At 33.2% G+C, this 20,606-nt stretch overlaps 3 protein-coding genes across 4 annotated transcripts in view; 1 reads left to right on the top strand and 2 right to left on the bottom strand.

Moving 5' to 3' along the window:
- Positions 1-20,606, bottom strand: part of LOC144569577 (uncharacterized) — a 48,852-nt gene that overhangs the window by 8,319 nt on the left and 19,927 nt on the right. The window contains exon 2 of one of the 2 annotated variants that reach the window (XM_078320020.1): positions 6,061-6,100. The exons of the other annotated variant lie outside the window; for it this stretch is intronic. Coding sequence (XP_078176146.1) covers positions 6,061-6,100 — 40 coding nt within the window. The remainder of the gene's footprint in view (positions 1-6,060; positions 6,101-20,606) is intronic. 2 annotated transcript variants of the gene reach the window in all.
- Positions 1-20,606, top strand: part of LOC144569609 (1-(5-phosphoribosyl)-5-[(5-phosphoribosylamino)methylideneamino] imidazole-4-carboxamide isomerase HISN3, chloroplastic-like) — an 85,650-nt gene that overhangs the window by 48,327 nt on the left and 16,717 nt on the right. The window lies entirely within an intron of this gene.
- Positions 6,578-9,652, bottom strand: LOC144550639 (receptor-like protein EIX2). The gene is made up of 2 exons (XM_078298625.1): positions 6,744-9,652; positions 6,578-6,600 (listed from the first exon to the last, which is right to left on the bottom strand). The coding sequence occupies exons 1-2, from the start codon at positions 9,637-9,639 to the stop codon at positions 6,578-6,580; spliced, it is 2,919 nt and encodes a 972-aa protein (XP_078154751.1). The 5' UTR covers positions 9,640-9,652.

Raw genomic sequence — 20,606 nt, 5'->3', positions numbered from 1 at the left:
TATTTAGCTGGATAGAGCGGATGATATTTCTTTTTATATTTAAATTTTTTCTAGAAACCTACTCCTATTTTGATATATTTTTATTTATTTTCCTGTTAATAAAAAAATCGGTGTTGACTGGATTAGTGATTATCCAACTTTTTATAAGATTACTAAAAATTCAGTGCAATGTTCTACAAGATTTATTTCGAGAATACAAATGTTAACTAATTATTATAAAAGCACTAATCCGACTGTTATATTATTTAATCTTTGATGAATTTTTTTTATATATAGATTATTTTTGTATGGAACGGAAGGAATATATAAATTAAAGTCGAATGCTTTTATAAATAAAATTCTTTGGTACTAGTCATATAAATGGTACTTCATCAGAAATTATGCTTTTATTTTGAATGTATTGGCCATGCATGCCTTAAATCATTAATGAATCAAATTAGAAGCATTGTTTTCACGGCAATATAATACATACAAAATTACAAACAAACTGTTATCAAATTTCTTCTACAAATTTGGAGTGTAATTGGTAAAGTATTTATCATTTTGACCAGAGACTTCAATTGCTGAATTTTCCATAGTGAAATCTCCTCTTGATTGTCCGACAGCCGCATAAATTTGTTCAAGTGATGATTTGACTAATGAAAATTACTGATGAAAGCTACACGTCCTGGAAGTTTTGATTAGTAAAAGATCCTGTATGAAAAATAAGTATTTAATTAAATATCAAAATTTACATATATAAATAAAGCTTTTCTATTGTTAGCATAAAAATAATTAACTATATCCTTCTACATGAAATCTACAACAAGATCACTACATATTCAGACAACAAAAATGGACAAAAATCATAGAAATTTGATGCTAGGGATATATTTTTTATTAATTAAAAATAAATAAATAAAAAATCAAAACAGGGTCACAATTTGGTGAAATTTTGAAATAATGGAAGAATTGGATGGTTTATCCCGTCCATCATGTCCAGCTAATTATCATGTCTCTAACCGCACAAACTCGCTAATTAAAACAAATGTTTCTTGAACGGGATAATCCATCCCGTCTAGTACTGTTCATTGTTTTTTTTAGGGGGGGTAAAAGAATAATGAAGAAAAAATTATGAATAGTACTGGACGGGTTGGGCTATTCCGTCCAGGATTTTTTTTTTTACCGATCGATTTTGCGTGATTAATACGAAATTAGCTGAACAGAATAGTACCGTTCATATATTTCAAAATTTTCTAGAAACCTACTCCTATATATTTCGAAATATTTTTATTTATTTTTCTATTAATAAAAAAACCGGCTTCGATGCTAAGGTTACCCAACAGATTGATCGAGATGATTTTATTAGTAATAAAATTATTAGACAATCATGTCAATCGCCGACAAAATAATTACAAAATTTTCTATTTTTTGTGAATTTAATAGCAGGAAAAGTGCCTACTAAAATTTCGTTAAACAAAGAAAAACATGTACAAGGCGAATTTGCGGATGGTTATATGATCATCTCTTTCTATAACATTTGATTATTATTCCATTAAATTAAGCATTAATATAACTACAACTTATTAAAAAAATTATGTGGTTGGGTTTTCTTGGAAAATTCTTTGCTTCTCTCCTTTCAAAACAAGATTACATCGTCGTGGAAGAGATTGGATATGGAATGAGCGTCGTGCATATACCATTTTCCCGAGGTTGATTAATGTATGCAAGGTACTGATACAGTACTACGACACAACAATTCGTGATACATATAACTCTAAGAAAGTGTTAACACACGTATATTTTGTTAGTCATGTAGCGATCCAACTTCTTATAAGATTAAATTTGACTGGAGGCGAGCCTTATGCTTACTAATAATCAGACTGTTATATTATTTAATCTTTGATGACTTTTTTTTCATATATAGATTGTTTTTGTATGGAGCGGAAGGAATAATTGAAGTCGAATGCTTTTATAAATAAAATTATATATACATCGTTTATTTCAAATGATATACCGGACAAATAATTATTTGCAACTTAATAATTTTGATATGTTGGTCATGATGCCTTACATTATTATGAATGGATCAAAATAAAAAAGCAGTTTTTTCACGGCTATGTAATTGATAAAGTGTTATTAATTTGACCACAGACTTCTAATGCTGAATTTTTCATAGTGAAACCTCCTCTTGAGAGTCCGACAACCACATAAATATGTTCAAGTCATGATGAATTGACTGCAGTGCTTTGACTAATTAATGACAATTAATTGCAGATGAAAGCTACATGTTCTTAAGCTTTGACTAGTTAAAGATGGCCTGTAGGAAAAATAAGTGTTTAAATATCAAAATTTATTTATATTATTGGAAAATTTTAGTGTCATTTCTACAAAAAAATAATCTACATCCTCTCTAGCAATAAAGTAGATGAAATTTATTTATTTTATTTAGTGCATATTAAGTGTTTGTTAAAATACTTAAGAGAAAATCTTGCTTGCTATTGTCGTATAAATAAGGTCCTTTTTGTATTGAACTAAGTGGTTATCGGAAAATTTTAATTTTTCATCACATAGACATATACATGAAATCTCAACAAATACATCATCAAAAAATATCTAATTATTTCAGTTTTAACTAAACCAAACCGACGAGCACACCTACACGTGCGTGAGAAATCTCTGGGAGGGTGACTGTCATCCTTGTTTGCTTCCACCAGCTGCACAGATCTCGCACATCTATGGTGGCAATTTCCTCAATTATCTTTCCACCTTCAGCCTTTGCAAAAAGCAAACTTCCATGTAACCAGTATTAAATCATCTCATCAGCCGACGATCATATATTTCTCCACCATATAATAATTATCAGTACAAACTACAAAGGATTAGGCACTAGGAACACCCCAATGGAAACACAACATGTGGAATAGAAAATAAGGATTTTTTACGGCCTTGTTAGTTTTAGATATTTTGTAAAAATGATCCTACATATTTAATTTCTTTATATTTTTAATGTTATGAATAAAAAAACAGCCTTAATAAGTTTCATATAACACGTTAAGAAATACAAAATTAGATAGTTCTTACCTAGTACTTGCTTTGAGACAAATTTAAATGATTTATATAGGAAAATATCGCACCGGATGAGCTATTAAGCCAAAATGAATAACTAGTTCTAATTAATTAGATATGTTGGTCGGCCATGTTATGTTGTTCATTCTTATTTTAATTTTTAGTCATGGATTTGGTTGATAATAGAACAATAGTGTTATGGGGATGAGGTTGAATTGGAGATCATTTTTCCTTTTTTTGTAATATATTATTTTTATTGGGCTGATAATAGTGTTATGCGGTTTTAATTGGGTTGTTTCACTTCCAGAGAAGTGGTATTTGCTTGTTTGGTTGAGGCCCAGATAGAATAAGGGGGGTTTAGGCCTTAATTATTTTATCAAATGTGGATTAATCAGGCCATATTAACTAGGCATTAACTTTAAAATTACGCCTCTAAATTTAAATCACCTATCTATATCGCTTAAGAGTTAGTCCCCCAACCGTCTTGCTGTCATTAACTATTTAATTTTTTTTTTCCGCCTTTCTTCTTTTGATACTATTTTTTCACCCTCAATTCTTCCATCCAACTATTCCATTAATCACTTGGGATTTTCATCGAACACCTTCATTGCAAACAGTTTTGATAACAGAAGCCGTAAACCAGCTAACATTAGCACTTGTAAGATGGATTTTCAGAACATAGTGGTTATTCAATCCTCCAAACAAACATTTGTCCAAAACCTTTGTCTATTTTTGACGGCTCGGATTGAAGGGCCAAATGCGCAGACATCTCGACTGGTTCCTGTGATTTTTAGCCTGGACTCAACGTTTGCAGAAGCTGAGCTGGCCTTCGTCAACAGACATTGGTTTGAAAAATTAATTGCAGGCCCGTTTTGATGGATGAATTTCGGACCTGCTTCCTTTTTTAAGCCCAGTTTTCACTATTAACAGCCATGATACCAGAATTTCATGTATACCCCTAAAAACTTTAAAATTACGTATTTCCCTCTCTAAATTTAATATTACGTATTTCCCCTCTAAACTTCAAAATCTCACATATTTACCCCTTTTTATATTAAAACTCATTGTAAATTTATAAAATATCAATTTTACCCGTCATTAAAAATATAAAACGCCCTATCAAACTCAAATTTGAATCTAAATGATTTCTCTACCATCTGATTCACATGCATCAGAATAAGATTATTGTGTGTTCGCTTCAAGATTTGTGCTAATCTAGCGCACACGAATTTCAAAGCCATTTTGATCTGTGTATTGCATTAAGATCTATGCATGTTGCTTTAATATTTGTATGTGTTAGCTTCAAGATGCATGCTGATCTAGCGCGCAAGAATCTTAAAGCAATTCGGACAGTATAGGAACCTTTAGATTCAAATTGGGGTCATATGGGTGTTTTATGCTTTTTAATAAAAGAGTAAAATATGTATTTTATAAATTTAGAATGTGTTTTAATATAAAACACAATTGAGTTTTTAAAGTTTAGAGGGGAAAATATGTAATTTTAAATTTTAGAGGGGAAAAAATGTAATTTTGAAGTTTCATATACGTGAAATTCCCCCATCAATTAACTGTTCACGCGTTGAGACCCAATCAAGTACGCTCCGCAGGCAAGCTTAATTTTCTGTTTCCATCTACCTGTTAATTATGATTTCTCTATGGAATAGTTTGTATAGTCTTTTTCAATTTAGAAAAAAAAAATAGACTTCTCCATTAACTCGGAAATCCATTTCTTCTTAATTAGAAGTCTTTTAGGTCGTTTACATTTGAGTAGACGATTTTAATTGGGTTCAATTTCTCTTCCGAAGTGAACAGCTACGAATCCTGGCGGTTGTGTCATTTTTAAAAATAAAAAATGAGAATATTTGTGTAATTTTGTGATTGATATTAATAAAAATTTCGGAAGGAGATACATCATACATTATCTTAAAAGGGTAAGGGTAAGGTGTTATGGGTTGCATAGAGGGCTACGGTGCTACGGCTCAATATTTGAGTTTTCAAAATTCAAACGGTCGATCCGTACCATTCATCTTGTTCTCCATACTAATATGTGTTTGGAGACCAAATTTTATATTTTTTTGAAAAAATTTTACTATTTTTTTAGATAGGTAGAAAATCAAATATCTAAATGGTACGTGCAGAATTTTTTAGATCAACTGATTTTCTACCTATGTAAAAAAATAGTAAAAAAATTTCAAAAAATGTAAAATTTGGTCTCCAAACACATATTAATATGGAGAATAAGATGAACGGTTCGGATCGACCGTTTGGATTTTGAAAACTTGAATATTGAACCGTAGCACTGTAGCCCTCCATGAAAATAATAAATGCAGAACAATTGCAAATATGTGCATTCAGTCTCTCCATTCTACACCACATTTCATGTAGGATCACAAATACAAGCTCAAATTTAACCACATTCAAGTTTCAATCACTCCTATGCTAATTAAAGTCCAACATGCTCTGATACTAATTATTGGGGACAATCACAGAAGCATTCAATGAGTAATTTCGTCGAAGATCTTGTGAGCATACACCAATACCTAACCAAATAGAAAAATTTGAAAGACACAAGAAACCAACAACAACAAACAATAAAGCACATAAATAAAATAAAGACACAAGATTTTACGTGGAAACCCTTTCGGGAGAAAACCACGGGAGCACGGCGCAAAATCACTATAATAAAGAGTTCTACAATATAAGAAGATTATCATGCCAATAACATTCTATCTCACACTCTCTCACAATTTCATACACTAATCTATGAGATTGTCAAGTGTATTTTGGTGAATTAAAGAAGTGAAAAAAACTCAAGAAAAGAACTTGAAGATGAGCCTTCCTTTTTAACAGATAAAAGAGCAGCTTCAGAAATGAGACCCTTCAACTCACGGTTTGACTTTTAATCAATTGTAGAGTACAATGGTGATTTGGAGATGAATTCCGCCACAAACAATTATAATGAGCTACGACCTAATTCTTTTGTCTTCGTATTATAACACCCATAACATATACCCTCTCAAGCATACTATCGACCATCGGGAAATAAGTATACCTCCACTCTACTTTGAATAGTAGAATGAAAAACACCAGTAGAAATCCCGCCACAAACCCAAACTCGATGAACAAATACAACCACTTGTCCCTATCATTGGTCATTTTTGAATTGGTATCGTTGTTACCATCACTCTGAGGAAGTCTCACACTGCTGTCACAACTCGTCTCTAGTGGGGGTCCACATAGGTATGGATTGCCATTGTAGATTGATGGGTCAAGCGTCTGCAATTGATGTCCATTTGGAATGCTCCCAGTTAGATTATTATAAGAAAAATTAAGCACTTCCAAAGAGTATAAAGTAGATATGCTTTGTGGGATAGCTCCTGATAGGTTATTCTTGTGAAAGTCAAGTGACTCTAGAGATGTCATATTTCCGATTTGAAGCGGAATGTTTCCTATTAAGTGATTGTGGGACAAATTTAGATTCACTAAACCAGCAAGAAAAACTATCTCCTGAGGTACTTCACTGGTTAGATTATTTTTTGACAAATCCATACTCTTCAAAAATGAAAGTTCTCGATAATCATACTCAAGGATCAACCCTTTGTTAATTGCAATTACCCTCATATAATAATAATAATTATCATTATCACCATTTCTCAACGAGAACAATTGACTCATTGAAGTAAAATTATCCAAACCTCTTGGCAGCTGTCCAGAAAGGTTGTTATTGGAAAGATCTAACAGTCGTAGATCATTGAGTTGTGTCAATTTGGATGGGATATTACCAGAAAATAAATTGGACTGCAAACTTAGAATTTTCAACTGCTGAAAGCTTTCTCCTACCCAATCTGGTATAATCCCTTGAAAATTATTTTCTCCAAGATCAAGCAGTAGTAATCCACTGCAAAATTGCAAATCAAATGGAAACTCTCCAGTTAAATTGTTGTTTGCAAGATGAAGCACTCTTAGTGTGACTGAACAACTCAAAGAGCTGGGCACAACTCCAGAGAGCCTATTATTTTCAAGATTTACTACGCCACTGATGTTAGACCAGCAAGGAGGAAGGTGCCCAGATAGATTATTATAAGAAAAATCAAGTACTTCCAAAGAGTATAAAGTAGATATGCTTTGTGGGATAGTCCCTAATAGGTTATTCTTGTGGAAGTCGACTGATTTTAGAGATGTCATATTTCTGATTTCAAGCGGAATGTTTCCTATTAAGTGATTGTGGGACAAGTTTAGATTGAATAAACCATTAAGAACAACTATCTCCTGAGGTATTTCACCTGTTAGATTATTGTTTGACAAATCCATACTCTTAAAATATAAAAGGCCTCCATAATCATACTCAAGGATCAACCCTTTGGTAATTACAATTGCACTCATATCTAAATAAAGATATGTCGCTGAGAACAATTGACTCATCAAAGTAAAATTATCCAAACCTCTTGGCAGTGGGCCACTAAGGTAGTTATTGGAAAGATCTAAGAATAGTAGATTATTGAGTTGTGTCAATTTTGAGGGGATATTACCAGAAAATAAATTGGTCTGCAACCTTAGAATTTGCAACTGCTGAAAGCTTTCTCCTATCCAATCTGGTATTATTCCGTGAAAATTATTTTCTCCAAGATCAAGCAGTTGTAATCCATTGCAAAATTGCAAATCAATTGGAAACTCTCCAGTTAAACTATTGTTTGCAAACTGAAGCACTCTTAGTGTGATTGAACAACTCAAAGAGCTGGGCACAACTCCAGAGAGCCTATTATTTGCAAGATTTACAATATTTACTTTGGAACTGATGTTAGACCAGCAAGGAGGAAGATGCCCAGATAAATTATTACTCGAGAGATCAAGATAATACAAATTAGCTAATCCGCAAGGAAACAACTCTACCATTTCAACAGTGTTATTGTTCGAGACAATCAGTTTATTCTTATATGGTGACCTACGGATTTTACGCAATTGTCCCGAAAAGGAGTTATTGGAAAGAAATAGGTACTTCAAACTTGTAGGAAGAAATGGTAATTTGCCCTCAAGTCGATTATTACTCAAATCAATATCCTTGAGTTTGGTCATGTGTACCAAGCTGGCTGGTAACTTCCCTCTAAGTAAGTTTCTTGACAAATCAAGACTGCTAAGTGAAGATAAACTCCAGAGCCAATTGGGTATACTACCATCAATTCCCGTGTGTGTGAGGTATAGATCCTGAATTTCTACTTGTCTTCGGAGCCAAGAGGGAAATTTTGGCCCTAGTTTGCATGAACTCAAATCGATACTATTCAGTTGGAAAGAAGGGGTCCAATCACTATCAACTAAAATAGTTACGTTGTTATATCCGAGGTATAAAGTTTTTAGTTTTAACAAACTAGTTAGATGAGTTTCTGATAGTAGTCCTGTGAGGGAGTTAGAACCAAGATCAAGATAGACAAGATTTGTTAAATTTCCAATATCAATTGGTATTGTACCACTCAGGTTATTATAGTTAAGGTCAAGATGAGTTACACTTGTCATGTCCGTTATCCACCCGGTCAAAGTTCCAGATAAGTTAGTTGACGAAAGATCTAAATACTCCAGATTCCCCAATGTGTAATTTGACAACTTGCCCAATAATAACTCCCTAATATCACCTTCTATATTGTTGCCACATAAAGATAAGTCGGTTAATTTTGTTAGACTATGTAGTGGTGTTACCATGCCAACAAGTGAATTATAATTGAGTGCAAGTTTGTTTAGAGAAGTTAGATTTCCCAGTATAGCGGGATATGGCCCCACCAGGTTACACTCTTCGAGAATTAGAACATTTAAACTATGTAAACTGCCCACCCAAATGGGTATGGTGGTATTGAAATTTTGATAAGAAAGATGAAGCACTCTGAGGGAGGTGAAGTTCACCAAAGGGATTGATTGTGGAATATTAGTTAAATTGTTTTCGTACAAAACTAACACTTCAAGTGATGATAGTTTATTCAAAGTTTCCACCCAATCATTTGAATCTTTAAAATCAACTCCTAACATTTCCATATGTTTTAGATTCCTCAGATTAGGTAACCACCATGTATCCGTGTTCAACATAAAAACAATCGAAAATTGGTTGAGGTGGTATTCGTATTCAACATCATTGCTAAGATCCAAGTACATTAATCTAGAAAGGTTCCCAAGTTGAGGATGTATCGTTCCAGATAAGTACGTACAAGACAAATTGAGATACTTTAAGTTTCTAAATGCGCTGATAAATTCTGGAAATTTACTCCCATTAAAATTATTGAAGCTGAGATCCAAGTGTTTCAGATCACTAAGAAATATCAAAGATGGGCTGATTTTGCCTACCAAACTATGGTAGATCCAATCATCAAAGGAGTAATCTACATAGGTATTTCGAAGGTTTAGTTTGACAACATGACCTGTTTGATTGTTGCAACGGATCCCTGCCCAGTTGCAGCATTTTTCGCCATTCCATGAAGCCAAACAACTGCTCGTATCATTGACACCAGCTTTGAATTCCAGCAGTGCATCTCTCTCATGCTCAATACAACAATTTGCCAAGAAGGCTTGAATGAATACGAGGAGGAGGAAATTGAGTGAGAAATAGTGCATCTTTATTAGTTAATGTGAGAAGCTCTCAATGGTTCAGTAAAGTCTTCTAGTTGCACCTACTTATACAAGTAGCTAGGTGTTGCGATGATATCCTGAGATTAATTATGCAAGGTACTGTGACACCAGGAAACGTCAACTCTTTGAGGTACTAAGACAGTACTAAGACAACAATTCGTGATACCTATAGCTCTAAGAAAGTGTTCACACGTATATTTTTGTTAAATCTTGTAGTGATAATCCAACTTTTTATAAGATGAAATTAATTTACCTGGAGGCGATCCTTATGCCTACTAATAATTAATCCAGTGCAATGTTAACATCTGATAATTTTAATTATATTTTTATAATATTGCAAAATTTTAAAGTTACTAATGTGAAAATCTTAAACTTTGAAAAAAAAAAGAAAAAAAAATGAGATGGCACTAGTTCCACGTGGCTTATGCATGATAAAATTTTCTACTGCTATTGACCGTCTATGGATAAAATCAACCCTCTCTTTGTAAATTCATAAGTGAAAATGAAATAAAGATTGAAAAAAGGTGAAATGAGAAAGAACAAAGAAAAATGAAGAGAAATCTTTTGATATTTATTATTATTTGATTATATTTTCAATTGAAATTCCGATTACGTTGCGTTGATTTTGAACAATCATTGCAGTTTGACTTGAATTTTCTTGATTGATCGCTAACAGGTAATCAAACTTCTCTATAATATGTGTTTTCGATTTGTATGGTTGAATTGGATGATTGAACTAGGTATTGGATTATGAGGGGATATTTAACGGAATAGCGGATCTGAGTTTTGAATTTGATTGAACTGATGAGATTGTGTGTACTGTGAATGTGGGAATTGTCTGTGGCAGACATTCCAAAAGTGTGAATACTGTGTGACTTGTTTTACTGATAATCTAGAGTTCTAGACCTAGATACTATCATCGTTAACTATGCAAGCATAATTTGATATTAATTTGTGTGGATTAATCTAGTTTGTTTGAATGGTTGTTTGAATAAGTCAATTATAGAGAAGCGTGTCGTTAAATAACCGGTTACTGAGCTGTGTAGCTGACTCCATATTGTTTCTTGTTTGTTATTTTCTGTTTGTGACGTAAGTTGACAGGACGAAGAATGGATGCAAGGGTGCCTCTCTTGTCGCGATCCTTGGCTCGGCGGCAGGGTCGTGACAAATGTTCTACAATATTTATTTTGAGAATACAAATGTTAACTAATTATTAAAAAAACACTAATCCGACTGTTATATTATTTAATCTTTCATGATTTTTTTTATAGATTGTTTTTGTATGGAACGGAAGGAATATATAAATTAAAGTCGAATGCTTTATAAATAAAATTCTCTGTGGTACTAGTCATATAAATGGTACTTCATCAGAAATTATGCTTTTATTTCAAATGATATACAGGCACAACTAATTTGCAACTTAATACTTTTGATGTATTGGCCTGCAATGTAATTATTAATGATTCAAATTAGAAAAGCAGTGTTTTCACAGCAATGTAATTATACAAACAAAATTACAAACTGTTATCAAATTTCTTCCACAAATTTGGAATGTAATTGGTGAAGTATTTTTCATTTCGACGAGAGACTTCAATTGCTGAATTTTCCATAGTGAAACCTCCTCTCGATTGTCCAACAATCGCATAAATTTTGTTCAAGTGATAAATTGAGTAATGAAAATTGCAGATGAAAGCTACACGTTCTGGAAGCTTTGATTAGTAAAAGATTCTGTAGACAAAATAAGTGTTTAAATATCAAAATTTACATATATAAATATATAAAGCTTTTCTATTGTTGGCATAAAAATAAGTAACTTTATCCTTCTACATGAAATCTACAACAAGATCGCACGCGCATGGCACACGTACTGCAGTATATTTGGTTCGCCACACTGTTGCTTGCACAGTTCTATATCACTTCATATTCAGAGAATAAAAATGGGAAAAAATCATAGAAATTTGATGATAGGGATATATTTTTTTATTAATAGAAAATAAATAAATAAAAAATCCAAATAGGGGTACGATTTGGTTAAATTTTGAAATAATGGAAGAATTGGATGGTTTATCCCGTCTATCACGTTCAGCAATTTTGCGTGATTAATGATGAAATTAGCTGGATGGAATGACACCGTTCATATACATATATTTAAAAAAATTTCTAGAAACCTACTCCTATATATTTCGAAATATTTTTATTTATTTTTCTATTAATAAAAAAATCGGATTTGATGCTAAGGTTATCCAACAGATTGATCGAGATGATTTTATTAGTAACTAAAATTGTTAGACAATCATTTCAATCGTCGACAAAAAAATTACAAAATTTTCTATTTTTTGTGAACTGAAATAGCAGGCAAAGTGCCTACTAAAATTTCGTTAAGGAAAGAAAAACATGTATAAGGCGAATTTGCCGGATGCATGGTTAATTATATGATCATCTTTTTCTGTAACATTTGATTATTATTTTATTAAAATTAAGCATTATAACTACTACTTATTACAAAATTAATGTGGTTGGGTTTTCTTGGAAAATTCTTTGGTTCTCTCCTTTCAAAACGAGATTAGATCGTCGTTGAAGAGATTGGATATGGAATGAGTGCCATATACCATATTTTCACGAGGGGCCCAAAGAGGATTAATGTGTGGTCGGTCCGAGCTAAGTTAGCTTGAGTCAAGGGTCACTGGAATTCAAGTCAGGAAAATAGTGGGCTAGTCGAGTTGACTCGATCGAATTGAAAAGTCTAGTACTTTGAATTTTAAACTGTTCAACTGAAAAAATTTAATTAAGGAACTTAAAGAGTTGAAAGACCGTTAGATGCTATCTTTTGTGTTATCACTCAAAGTTTTGTTTGCCATCTAATCACTATTTCACCAGTACAAACATATATAGTTGTGTACATTCATAAAATTTATACAAAAAGTACAAACTCGTATATATATTGCTCATGGGACGCAGGTACTCAACCGATTGAGTTCGAGTTGTAATGAGCGACTTGAGTCCAATTCGTGATAAAGTCTTCTAGTTGCACCTACTTATACAAGTAGCTAGGTGTTGCGTTGATATCCTGAGATTAATTATGCAAGGTACTGAGACACCAGGAAACGTCAACTCTTTGAGGTACTAAGTCAGTACTAAGACACAACAATTCGTGATACATATGGCTCTAAGAACATGTTCACACGTATATTTTTGTTAAATCATGTAGTGATCATCCAACTTTTTATATGATTAAATTTGACTGGAGGCGAGCCTTATGCCTACTAATAATTAATCCAGTGCAATGTTGTAACATCTGATAATTTTAATTATATTTTTATAATTTATATTGGAGTTATTTATAATATTGCACATTTTTAAAGTTACTAATGTAAAAATCTTAAATTTTGAAAAAGAAAAAAAAGGAAAAAATGAGATGGCATGCACTAGTTCCACGTGGCTTATGCATGGTAAAATTTCCTACTGCTGTTGACCGGTCTATGGATAAAATCACCCCTCTCTTTTTAAATTCATAAGTGAAAATGAAATAAAGATTGAAAAAAAGAGAAATGAGAAAGAACAAAGAAAAATGAAGAGAAATCTTTTGATATTTATTTTATTTGATTATATGTTCAATTGGAATTTGAATTACGTTGCGTTGATTCTGAACAATCATTGTAGTTTGACTTGAATTTTCTGGATTGATCACTAACAGATAACCAGACTTCTCTATAATCTGTTTTTTCGATTTGTATGATTGAATTGATTATTGAACTGGGTATTGGATTATGATGGCATATTTAACGGGATAGCGGGTCTGAGGTTCGAATTTGATTGAACTGATGAGATTGTGTGTACTGTGAATGTGGGAATCGTCTGTGATAGATATTCCAAAAGTGTAAATATTGTGTGACTTGTTTTACTGATAACCTAGACCCAGGTACTATCATCGTTAAATATTGAGGCATAATTTGATATTAATTTGTGTGAATTAATCCAGTCTATTTGAATGGGTGTTTGAATAAGCTAATTATAGAGAAGCATGTCGTTAAATAACCGGTTACTAAGCTTTGTAACTGACTTTGTATTGTTTCTTGTTTGTTATTTTTTGTTTGCGACGTAGGTTAACGAGACGAAGAATGGATGCAAGAATGCCTCTCTTGTCGCGATCCCTGGTCCAGCAGCAGGGTCGTGACAAATGGTCCACAAGATTTATTTCGAGAATACAAATGTTAACTAATTATTAAAAAAACACTAATCCGACTGTTATATTATTTAATCTTTGATAATATAGATTGTTTTTGCATGGAACGGAAGGAATATAAAGTCGAAGGCTTTTATAAATAAAATTCTGTGGTACTAGTCATATAAATGGTACTTCATCAGAAATTATGCTTTAACTTCAAATGATATGCAGGCACAACTAATTTGCAACTTAATACTTTTGATGTATTGGTGGCTTCAAATGATATACAGGCACAACTGATTTGCTTTTAGTGGAATACTCACCACTAATCCACATCAGAAATGTTTTTGAATGGAACGGTGGCTTCTGATTTTACTGTTTTGTTAAGCCACCGTTGAATCAACAATTTTCAAAGTGGCTTAATAAATAGTAAAAAAATTCAGAAAAATGTAAAATTTGGTCTCCAAGCACATATTAATATGGAGAACAAGATGAACGGTTCAAATTGACTTTTTGAATTTTAAAATTTCAAATTTGAACTGGTAGCACTTCAGTCCATATGCTACCGAATGCATATTAGTCTCTATATATATATATATATATATATATATATATATATATATAACCCTAGAAGCACAAATGATCTCTGGTTTTGAGAATAAAAATCTGTCATACTTATTAAAAAATTATTCAAATTATTATTTCTTCACAAGCTTGATCAGGTTAATTTTGGGGCCGACGTACGTCAAATTTGTTTTAATTTAAGTAAAAATGACAATATAATTAGATGGATTGTCACTTCATTAGAGAAAAAGTTCAAGCAAAGGAAATAGAAACACCATACGTTAAGAGTGAAGATCAACTAGCGGATATCCTCACCAAAGGCTTGGACTCGAGTTCATTTGAAAAAATTTCAAGCAAGCTAGGATTGTATGATATATACATTCCAAGCTTGAGGGGGAGTGTTGAGAAATAGGATCTAGGATCTCAGATTAATAATCATCATAGATCTCGAAATAGAAGGCTAGGATTAAATCAAGGAAGTAAAGGGGCCTCCTTGCATATATTCAACAAATAGGTATACTGTACATAGGTACAAGGTACAAACGGTAACAAAACAGTAGCTTAGATGTTTGTAATATATATAGGAATGGTAACAGTGTAAAGAATTAGAACAAAATGAAATAATTGTTTTCTCAAAATAATCTCTCCTCGGAAATTGCATAAATTCAACATGGTATCAGAGCATCAGTCTCTGTGACCGAAAAAATCTCTTCCAAATTCTTACCAGCAAAACTGGTATATACACAAGCAAAATCAAAACCCATAAACAGAAGTCTAGCACGTCAAAGAGATGGCTTCAGAGGGGCAGCATTCGAAAGAAGCCGCCAATACCTCAAAACTCACAAACTCATTGCTCAACGGCCAAAACTATCTCTCATGGGCAAGTGCCGCAAGATTATCTCTCAGTGGAAGAGAGGTTTTAGAATTCATCACAGGAGAGTCTGTAAAGCCGGTTCCAAAAAAGAAAGATGAGGCAACTGAGGCCGAAAAAAAGGCAAGAAAACAGTGGCAATCTAAGAATGACAGAGTCATGACATGGATCATGCAATCCATGGAGCCGAGTGTTTCAGAAATATTCCTTGGCCATGAAACAGCTTTCTCACTGTGGGAAGGCATAAAAACGATGTATGGCTGACAAAACAACAATTCCCACATTTATCGATTAAAACTAGAAATCCAGCAAGAACAACAAGGGTCAAGGAGTAATATAGAGTACCTGGGTGCTCTTCAAAAGAAATGGCATGAACTTCGAGTTTATCGGCCACCCATACCAGATCCAATAGCCATTCAGAGAGAAGAAGAAGATAAAATCTTCCAATATCTCGCGGGTCTCAATCCAAGCTATGAAGCCGTGAAATCACAACTTCTTTTAACAACTTCCCTTCCCTCCTTTGCTCAAATTACCACCATGGTGGAGCAAGAAGAAAGCCGACGGCTTGCTATGAGTGGTCCACAAGTCGGTGGCAGCGAGGGACACGAGACTCATAGCTTTGCCACAAAAAACCCCAATTTCGGAAAAAACCCTAACTTCCCAAATTACTCAAACCGATCAAGTATCAAGGGAGATAGATGCTCTCACTGCAAAAAGGAGGGTCACCAAGCCGAAAAATGCTATTTTCTTCACCCACATCTCAGGCCGAAGTGGTGGGATTCAAAGAGGGGAGGGGGAGACGTGAAAATGGGGGACTGGAATGAAGGGAAGAAGAGAAAGAAAGGGACTGAGTCGCGTGGGGGCTTTTCTGCTCAAACTGAACCCAACCGGCCAATAAAAATGATTGGTTCAAGTGAACCAGGGTCTAACCCAGATGGCGCTGGCGGGTCAAGCGGGTCAGATCCGATGCAGCAGTTTTTTGAGCAGTTCTCTGTGTGGTTCTCCAAGAAAAATTCAAACAACACTTGTGGTATTGTCTCTAACTCAAATTATTTAAATTTGTATAATCAAATAATTATAGATAGCGGTGCCACTGACCATATGTTTGGAAATAAAGACCTTCTTACAAATTTAGACATTGCAAAAAATAATCAATTTGTATTAGTGGCCAACGGTATGAAAGCACAAATTAATGGTGTAGGAGAAATTGATATCTTTAACAAAAAAGTTCATAATGTTCTATATCTTGATACATTCCCTATAAATCTAATTTCCGTAAAAAAACTAACATATGAGTTTAATTGTGACGTAATTTTCTCATATAAAAATGTTATCTTTCAGGACCGGGAAACCGGGAGGAAGATTGGGGAAGGTTTTCTTGAAAATGGACACTATCTCTTGAATTTACAAGAATTAAACGTTTGTGCTTCCGCTAAATCTATTAACCAAGACCTTTGGCATAAGAGGCTTGGGCATCCTTCCATCAAGATTTTAAATAGTGCACTAGATTTTTCATTTTCAAATTGTATCAATTGTGATATATGCAAGTTGGCAAAACAAACAAAGCTTCCTTTTTTCCAATCAAATAGCAAAAGTGAAGCATTGTTTGATTTAGTTCACTCCGATGTATGGGGTCCGGCCCCAATTAACTCTTATAATGGATTCAAATATTTTGTTATATTTATTGATGATTTTTCTAGAACTACTTGGTTGTATTTATTAAAATCAAAAGATGAGGTTTTCAATTGCTTTCAAGAATTTCTATGTCTCATAGAAAATCAATTTGATGCAAAACTTAAAATTTTTAGATCGGATAATGGAACGGAATTTGTAAACAAAAATTTCACAACGTTTTGTAAAGAAAAAGGAATCATACATCAAACTACTTGCATAAACACTCCCGAGCAAAATGGAGTGTCGGAAAGAAAAAATAGACATCTATTGGAAATGACACGTGCATTACTATTTCAAAATAATGTTCCAAAAAAATTTTGGTCGGATGCCATCCTTTGCGCCACTCATTTAATAAATAGATTACCAAGCGTTATTTTACAAAATAAAAGTCCAATGGAAATCCTTTACCAACGAAAAATTAATTTTGATTATCTAAGAGTATTTGGTTGCGTATGCTTTGTAAAAATTAAAAGAAAAGATAAATTTGACTATATGTCAACCAAAACCATTTTTTTGGGATATTCCTCATTTAAAAAGGGATATAAGTGTTATGATCCTATAACAAAAAAATTATTTACGTCTAGAGACGTTATATTTTGTGAAGATAAGTCATATTTCAAAACAATGGAAATGAGTGAGACACCACATGCAAGTGACCAAATAAATTTGGAACCAACGGTACTACCTCATGTAAATGACCAATTAGTTACACAAGATAATAACCAAGAGGTTGAGACAAGTGTTGTTGAAGAAACAATAGAAAATATTGAAACCAATGATAATGAGATAGAAGAAAATCAAGAAGTTAGACGGTCCATAAGAACACCAATACCGTCCACTAGACTTAGAGACTATGAGACCTATACGGTGCAATACCCTATACAAGAATTCATATCATATAAAAATATTTCTTCTTCTTATAATGCATTTCTCACCTCCATTGAGAGAACACTAGAACCAAATAACTACCAAGAAGCCATAATTGATCCGGTATGGTGTGGCGCCATGAAGGAAGAACTAAGAGCTCTTGAAAAAAATGGGACATGGGTAATTGTACAATTACCAAAAAACAAAAAACCCGTTGGTTGCAAATGGGTATACAAAACCAAATATAATAGTGATGGTACCATAGAACGGTACAAGGCTAGATTAGTTGCCAAAGGGTATACTCAAACATATGGAATAGATTACAATGAAACCTTTGCCCCGGTAGCTAAAATGAATACCGTTAGAATTTTATTTTCTATTGCGACGAATAACAATTGGAATTTGTACCAAATGGATGTAAAAAACGCCTTTCTTCAAGGAACACTTGAAGAAGAGGTATATATGAACCTACCACCCGGCCATAAATTGGAAAACAATTCTAATTTAGTTTGTAGGTTAAATAAATCGATTTATGGATTGAAGCAATCTCCACGGGCATGGTATGAAAAACTTAGCTCTTATTTAATTTCTTGCAAGTTTAAAATTTGTAGTGCCGATCATTCATTATTTATTAAAAATGATGGAGAAAATATAACCCTTGTACTAGTATATGTAGATGATATTATAGTTACCGGAAATAACGTAGAAGAAATTAAAAGAGTTAAAAGCCAATTAAAGGAAAAATTTGACATCAAAGACCTTGGATATTTAAAATATTTTCTAGGAATAGAGGTAGCACATTCAAAATTGGGACTCTTCATCTCCCAAAGAAAGTATACTTTAGACCTCTTAAAGGAAACCGGTAAATTAGGATGCAAACCAATCTCTACCCCAATTGATAACCGGCATAAATTAAATGATGAGGATGGTGAACCAATTAAAGACATAAACCAATTTCAAAGGCTAGTTGGAAAGCTAATTTATCTAACGGTCACCCGTCCGGATATTTCTTTTTCCGTAAGCCAAATTAGTAGATTCATGCACTCGCCAAGAACTCCACACCTAGAGGCAATAAATAGAATTTTAAGGTATTTAAAGAAAAATCCCGGCAAGGGAATTTGGATGAAAAACAATAATTCTAATATCATATGTGGCTATTCCGATGCAGATTGGGCTGGAAGTTTTGATAGAAAATCCACTACCGGCTTTTGCACATTTGTAGGCGGAAATTTAGTCACATGGAAAAGCAAGAAACAAAACGTTGTGGCACGGTCTAGCGCGGAGGCGGAATATCGTGCCATGGCGTCAACCGCATGCGAATTAACTTTGATAAAACATTTACTCAAAGAAATAGGTATTGCTTGTGATCAACCAATGAAGATGTATTGTGATAATAACTCCGCAAGACATATCGCATCGAATCCGGTATTCCACGAGCGAACCAAACATATAGAAGTGGATTGTCACTTCATTAGAGAAAAAGTTCAAGCAAAGGAAATAGAAACACCATACGTTAAGAGTGAAGATCAACTAGCGGATATCCTCACCAAAGGCTTGGACTCGAGTTCATTTGAAAAAATTTCAAGCAAGCTAGGATTGTATGATATATACATTCCAAGCTTGAGGGGGAGTGTTGAGAAATAGGATCTAGGATCTCAGATTAATAATCATCATAGATCTCGAAATAGAAGGCTATGATTAAATCAAGGAAGTAAAGGGGCCTCCTTGCATATATTCAACAAATAGGTATACTGTACATAGGTACAAGGTACAAACGGTAACAAAACAGTAGCTTAGATGTTTGTAATATATATAGGAATGGTAACAGTGTAAAGAATTACAACAAAATGAAATAATTGTTTTCTCAAAATAATCTCTCCTCAGAAATTGCATAAATTCAACACCCTCCCACTGCAAGCTTCAAATTAGATTAAGTGGGGTGGTTCGATATGCTTCTAGCACTCCAAGTTTCGGACCAACCTGTAAATTTGTCCATTTAAAGTTCAATTTACTTTTTAAAAAAATCATCTTTAATTTTAAAGTCTTTGTTATCAATATAATACAAGTTAAACTTATATATAGATGCAAAATCAAATTATTCACTTAATATAATAGACTTAATTTTGATGGAAATTAAGTTCATACCTATAGATAACAGTTAGCTTACTGTAGCTTATCGATTGAGCATATATTTGAAATTTGATAAACAAAAATAATCACAAATTTGTGAAAATTTTATTTTTGACATGGCTACAACTTGCAGTTACGGACAGAAATAGAGTGTCCACAACTTCAAATTGCGGACAACAACTTTTTTTTTTCCTACTCTACCCATTGCAACTGAAATTTGTGGGGTCCATTTTTTTGGCCAATCAAAACACTCTGTTTCAGTCATCAAGCAAAATAGGGTGGTCAAACCTACTGAAAAAAAAAATTGTTGTCCGCAACTTCAAGTTGCAGTGGCCGTATCAAAAATAAAAAATTTCAGATTTCAGTTTCATGATTATTTGATTTTTTTTTAATAGTAAAATTAAAAATTTCAGAGCATATATAAAAGGAACAATAGCATGAGTATAGTGAAGTAACTATATATATATAGAGAGAGAGAGAGATGGACTTGGGTGAGTCATGGCTTATTTCGCGTTGGTGAGCTATGACTCATTTTAGCTATTTTAAAAATCCAAACAACCGATCCGAACCGTTCATCTTGTTCACCATATTGAAATATACTTGGAGAAAAAATTTTATATTTTTTGGAATATTTTTACTATTTATTAAGCCACTTTGAAAATCACTGATCCGACAGTCCAG

Source organism: Carex rostrata, chromosome 2 (genome assembly GCF_964058835.1).
Source record: "Carex rostrata chromosome 2, lpCarRost1.2, whole genome shotgun sequence".
Classification (NCBI taxonomy): domain Eukaryota; kingdom Viridiplantae; phylum Streptophyta; class Magnoliopsida; order Poales; family Cyperaceae; genus Carex; species Carex rostrata.
Note: the sequence above shows the minus strand (reverse complement) of the source record. Positions and strands in the feature narration are given on the sequence as shown.

Excerpts from the sequence above, each read along its gene's own strand:
- LOC144550639 (XM_078298625.1), bottom strand. The coding sequence starts at position 9,639 with ATGCACTATTTCTCACTCAATTTCCTCCTCCTCGTATTCATTCAAGCC. Across the intron at positions 6,601-6,743 it reads TTCTGGACAGCTGCCAAGAG|AGTATGGATTTGTCAAAAAA; the intron begins GTTTGGATAATT and ends TCATTTTTGAAG.